The sequence below is a fragment of the Taurulus bubalis genome (genome assembly GCF_910589615.1).
Source record: "Taurulus bubalis genome assembly, chromosome: 15".
Classification (NCBI taxonomy): Eukaryota; Metazoa; Chordata; class Actinopteri; order Perciformes; family Cottidae; genus Taurulus; species Taurulus bubalis.
Window position 1 is genome coordinate 2,975,647 of NC_136603.1, and position 6,328 is coordinate 2,981,974.

The 6,328-nt window shown below is 44.5% G+C and overlaps 1 protein-coding gene across 1 annotated transcript in view; it reads right to left on the bottom strand.

Annotated features, from left to right (window-relative positions):
* Positions 1-6,328, bottom strand: part of LOC306747653 (protein NLRC3-like) — an 8,626-nt gene continuing 2,298 nt past the window's right edge. Inside the window, exons 5-10 of the mRNA XM_079230722.1 lie at positions 4,904-5,126; positions 2,822-4,625; positions 2,564-2,737; positions 2,193-2,366; positions 1,771-1,817; positions 1-1,448 (exon numbers count right to left, since the gene is read on the bottom strand). Coding sequence (XP_079086848.1) covers positions 847-1,448; positions 1,771-1,817; positions 2,193-2,366; positions 2,564-2,737; positions 2,822-4,625; positions 4,904-5,126 — 3,024 coding nt within the window. The 3' untranslated portion in view covers positions 1-846. The remainder of the gene's footprint in view (positions 1,449-1,770; positions 1,818-2,192; positions 2,367-2,563; positions 2,738-2,821; positions 4,626-4,903; positions 5,127-6,328) is intronic.

A 6,328-nucleotide genomic window follows, 5' to 3' on the forward strand; every position in this document is an offset into this window, starting at 1 on the left:
AGACTGAATTTATTGTAGAAATTAAACTTCACCAGTAACACAATGTTTCAGGTAGGTTGAATCAATACTTCATATTAGTTTTTAAAGGACACATTTGTGACATTAAATCTTATAGAAAAGAAACAAATTACGATAGTTTGATTTAAATGAACATGTACGAAATACAGAGAACAACAACAATACACATCATTTGTCATATCATTTCTAAAAGTAGCCATTGATTATGCTCTGGCGCCATCTAATGGCTCATAAAAACATTGGCCCATATACATGTATATAACACACACACACGCACACATGCATACTGTGATTTTGAAGTTTTAATGCGGTGCACCATTATTTGCACCCTGGTGATGATAATAGAGCGGTTTGCAGGTGGAAAACTTGAGGCCTTTCCGTTGCCCAATCAGAAAGAGAATGTGCATATTGTTGTTGTCGTAGTTCAAAGGAGCAGTTAGTAAGGTTTTGCCTGTGTTTGCTTTGTCCATTCTGGGCTACCGTAGAAATGTTGCGGCAACACGGTGGACTTTGTGAAGAGGACCTGCTCCTTATGAAGCTCAATCTAAGGCAACGAAAATACAACGATTCTTAGGTTCAGCTGATTATACACCAATGAAACCATAGTTATAGTCAATTTCTGTCAATAAATGCTTCCAGTAGCTACAGTTGCTGAAGTCATTTAGCTCCAGGTATCCACCAAAATAATATATTTTTTTCTGGTTAGAGTCGTTCGGGGCTTTCTTACAAAACACGCTTCATTCTCATTGGAAACAACCACAAGAGGTTTGAGGCTGCTAGAACGCTCTGTCAGGACTTTAGTCTGTCTTCCCCAGTTTGGGGACCACTCTACACAGGAAGACACATGTATTCTTCCATCTGCGACAGAACAACTGAGGACAGTAAGAATCTCGAGTCGGTCTCGAGCTCACGGATTCGTCCGAACCCAAACGCAGGGTAGAGGGGTTCGGTGAAGGTGCATTTGAAGGTGTAGAGGTGGATCTGTTTGGCCGAAGAGACGACGGAGGGGAGCAGGTAGAAGGACAAGGTACCGGCGGGCCAGTCCAGATACACCGCGACTCGGTTGGAGTCAGACGACGGGACAGCGGCTATGTCTTCTGGCTCGTTGTTGTGCCAGGCCATGTAACCGTGAGCGGAGCAGAACAGACTCCAGGACCGATCGTTCCATCCAATGCAGCAGTCGTCAGTGTCTCCTTTCCTGTTGATTCCTCTGTACGTTACTCCTATGTTAACCCTTCCTTTCCACTGGACCTCCCAGTAGCAACGCCCAGTCAGACCTTCTCTGCACAGCAGCTGTCTCCAGCTGTCGAATCTCTCCGGATGATCGGGATACGGCTGTTTATCTCTCACCACCATCACTCGCTTGTTGTCGTCAGACAGTGAGAGGTTTCGGTCGGCAGTGTTGGGGTCCAGAGAAAGCTCACTGAAATCTAATGGAGGACATAAGACACAAAACACAGCGTTAAGGTGACGGCCCTTTGAATTCACTGATGCAGCGTCCAATGTTGACTGAAAATAACGTTGTTTAGATGTTGATGCCACTTGCTTCCGATTAGTATGGGTAGAAATGTAACTTGCTTATTACCTTTGGACATAACCAGTCTTCAGGGTAAGTTAATTCTCCTTGTTGTAGCTTTAGATTTACCATACACATATTAAAGATACATTTAAATCTCATCTTATTCTCTGCAATAAAGGGATCTTTTTCACGTGAGGTTTTAGTCAACCAGACACTAGAAGAGTTTAACTTACACCGAAGAGGTGGTGGGTTCAAGCAATGCTTTCCACAATGATCAATCCTGTGGAAGAGGTAGAGAATTGTGAATGGTAGAGGAGGATGAATCAAAACAGACGCTGAGTTTGCTTTCACACCTGTAGTTGGGTTCATTTGGTTCGGAACAAAGGAAAACACATAAAGTTATACAGACTGACAGGTAATTTGTTGATTGGACAGTCCAATCTGTGCCAGATTGAGCTTGGAAGCGGATCAATAGCCACCTTTCTAGTCTCGGTCCGGTTATTTGGCCCTCACCTTGGTTTCATTTACAGCTTTTACACCAGTCCAAATTAACCATACTTCCCAAGCAGTTTAGGTGTGAAAGCACTAACACATGGACAAATATACAACAACCATATTGTACTGTATCTGCACAATTATATAATCTATATCCTACTTGAGTGTTTCCAGTTTCCAACTGGGATCATTCAGTCCACTAGACAGCAACGTCACTCCTGAGTCTTCAGGATGGTTGAAGCTCAGGTCCAGCTCTCTCAGATGGGAGGGGTTCGACCTGAGAGCTGAAGCCAGAAAGGTACAGCCTTTCTCTGTGACCTGACAACCCGAAAGCCTGCAATAACATTCACAAAGCGTCATAGTGAATTTCACCTTCATTAATCAAGTCCGACCCTGCAACAATCTGCTTGGAAATGTAATGCATCCTCTTACACTGGCCAGTCTGCATTTGAAGACAATATTTGAATTCTGTGAATCTGAATGATTTGTTATTAATCCCTTCACATGTTAAACTACTCAACCAAGACTGACCTGAGAACCTCCAGTCTACAGAGTGGACTCCTGAGTCCATCTGAGAGCAGTTTAACGCCCAAATCCTGGAGGTCATTGTGACTCATGTCCAGTTCTCTCAGACTACAGTTCTTGGTGATGAAAACTGAGGCCAGAGCTTCACAGCTTTTAGGTGAGAGGTTACAGCCACTCAGCCTGAAGAAGAAAAATAAGTTAGATTTTAGTCACAGAATGAGCATTTTCAACACATTTTATGCTTCCATGTGTCAGTACACCTACAGGGCGGTTTTGGATGCTTTGACCACTGGAAGCAGCTTCAGAAAACCCTCCTCTGAAGTTGAGAATTTACTCAGATCAAACACGTCTAGATCCTTTTGTGATGACAGCAGGATGAAGACGAGCGCTGACCACTGAGAGGAAGAGAGTTTTTTTCCCAGGAGACATCCTGATCTCAGGTACTGTTGGATCTCATCCACTAGAGAACGGTCATCCAGCTCATTCAGACAGTGGAACAGATTGATGCTCTTCACTGGAGACGGACTGTCCTTGATCTTCTTCTTGATGTGCTGCACTAACATCTCCTTGCATTCGAGTTTCCTTCCTGTCGTCTTCAGCAGGCCTTGTAGGAGAGTCTGGTTGCTCTTCAGTGAAAGACCCAGGAGGAAGCGGACGAACAAGTCCAAGTGTCCGTTTGGACTCTCCAAAGCTTTGTCCACTGCCTTCTGGCAGAGGTGGCTAATGTGGATATCTAGTTGTAATGGTGCAAGCCGTACCGAGTTGAACCTTCTTCTTCTCAGTAGATTGATGCCGGTGTTGATGAACATCAGGAAGACATAAAGCGCAGCCAGAAACTCCTGAACGCTCAGATGGACAAAGCAGAATACCTTTTCCTGACTCAGCCCACGCTCGTCTTTGAGGATCTCCGTGAATAGTCCAGAGTGGACAGAGGCGGCTTCTAGCTCAATGCCACACTCTCTCAGGTCCGCTTCATAGAAGATGAGGTTTCCTTTCTCCAGCTGCTCGAAAGCCAGTTTCCCCAGAGTGAGGGTGGTCTTCTTGGTCTCTGTGTTCCAGACGGGATCGGCCTCCACACTGCCGTGATACTTTGCGTTCCGTTGTTTGGTCTGAACCACCAGGAAGTGGATGTACATCTCCGTCAGGGTCTTGGGCAGCTCTGCCTCCTCTCTGATTCTCAACACGTGGTCCAGGACCGTAGCCGTGATCCAGCAGAAGACCGGGATGTGGCACATGTTGTGGAGGCTTCGCGACGCCTCGATGTGGGAGATGAGTCTGCTGGCGTGGTCATTGTCCCTGAATCTCTTCCTGAAGTACTCCTCCTTCTGCGGGTCACTGAACCCTCTCACCTCCGTCACCATGTCAACGCATTTAGGAGGGATCTGATTGGCCGCTGCAGGTCTTGTGGTTATCCAGAGGCGAGCAAAGGGAAGCAGGTTACCTTTGATGAGGTTTGTCAGCAGCACATCCACCGAGGTGGACTCTGTAACGTCAGTCAGGGTCCTGTTGTTGTTGAAGTCCAGAGGAAGTCGACACTCATCCAGACCGTCAAAGATGAACAGAACCTGGAACTTTTCAAACTTGCAGATTCCTGCTTCTTTGATTTCAATAAAGTGCTGATGAAGAAGTTCCACCAGACTGTATTTTTTCTCTCTCAGCAAATTGAGCTCTCGGAAAGAGAAGGGAAAGACGAACTGTATATTGCTGTTGGCTTTGTCTTCAGCCCAGTCAAGGGTGTACTTCTGCGTTAGGACTGTTTTCCCAATGCCGGCCACTCCCTTTGTCACCAGAGTTCTGACTGGTTCATCTCTCCCGGGTAAAGGTTTAAATATGTCCTCACATCCGAATGTTGTTTCTGAACCTGACGTTTTTTGGGACGCTGCTTCTATCTGTCTGACCTCGTGTTGATCGTTGACCTCTCCACTCTCTGCCTCTGTGATGTAGAGTGTTGTGTAGATCTGATTCAGAAGTGTTGGGTTTCCTGCTTTGGCAATACCTTCAAACAAACACTGACACTTGTCCTTCAGTTTAGACTTAAGTTTACGTTGGCCAATCGCAGCATGAGTTTCTGAGGAAGTAACAGGACAAATGGTCAATGGATGTTGCAGTAAATATATGAAATGACACATTTTGACAAATGCATACATTCCTTAAAACTCTGGTTCTGCTAATTACAAATTACCTTAATTTGGAATAATGATGCATAATGAAAACGACTTTATTCAGGAATTCAATCCAACATCATCAACCTCACATTTTGAACAACATATTCAGACATTAGGCTAAAGTTGGTTAAGATATGGAGTTCAAAGATCTAGTAGATAAAGGCCTCTAAAAGCATCTTACTGCTCTGCAGAGAGTCCGCCAGCTGCTTCTCCTCCATGTTCCTGAGGAAGTTCAGCGAGAGTTTCAGAATCGCTTCTCTGTTGCTGTTTCTCTGCTCTTCATCACCCACAACTTCATCATCTTCTTCCAGCCCCTTCAGGAATTGTGGATTTTCTGGATCCAGAACCTTCTTGAACTTCTTCAGCTCGTTCTTCACAAAAGTCACAATGATTTCTTCAAGATGCTGGAAGAGTAAAAAGTATAATTTAAAATGTTCTCACAACGATGGAAACAAACATCATACACACCTGACTCTAAAAACTGTAACATGAAGACTGTTTTGACATTAATCTTTAATTCATCAAACATTTTCCTCTGACCCGTTGCTATACCCCCCTCCCTCGATGCAAATCCATCAAGCTGTCAGAGCTACGTTATAATGGAGCCCACACTATCACTACTGGTGGTTGGCCAACTTACTGCTGCACTGGAGAGGCGCAATATGTTTGACAAGTTCCAGTCAGGGTTTCGCAAACAGCACTTGACTGAAACCGCTCTCCTGAGGGTTTCAAATGACTTATTAATGTCATCTGACGTCAGGTGACTGTTCTGTTTTCGTGCTCCTTGACCTTAGTTCTGCGTTTGACACCGTAGACCATAACGTCCTGATTGAGAGGCTACGTGATTGGGTGGGTATATCTGGCACAGCATTGGAGTGGTTTTCATCCTACCTCGCTAACAGAAGTTTTACTGTCTCGGTGGGAGAATTTGAGTCGGACATCTCTCCACTGTCTTCTGGGGTACCGCAGGGCTCGGTCCTAGGGCCTCTGTTATTTTCTTTATACATATTACCTCTGGGACAGATCATTAAAACCTATAATGTTGCTTATCATCTATATGCAGATGATATCTAACTCCATGTCTCCTTTAAACCCAGTGAGACTTTCAGGTTAACCAGCTTTCTAGATTGTGTAAATGCTATTAAAGACTGGACAGCAGTAAACTGCTTACAACTAAAAGATTATAAGACGGAGGTTCTAGTTGTTGCACCTGCTGATGCTGTCCCTATGATCAAGCAGACGCCCATGTGAAGCAGCTGTCTAGATCCTGTTTCTTCCACCTACGTAACATTACCAAACTGAGATCTGTTTTGTGAACTAGAGATTATCATACACGCTTTCATTTCTTCACATATTGATTACAGCAACTCACTTTTCTTTTCTCCGCACTCAGCAAATCTGTGATTAACTGGTTACAGGTAATCCAAAATGCTGTTGCCAGATTACTGACGAGGACAAGTAGATGGTCTCATATGACCCCCATTCTCAGGTCTCTTCACTAACGTAAAGAGTAAGTATGTGTTTTAAGGGCGGGACTTAGCAAAGGGTAAATTAATAATCTAAATTCTCTTGTGGATTTCGTTGGTAGCATGCAGAACTTGAAACT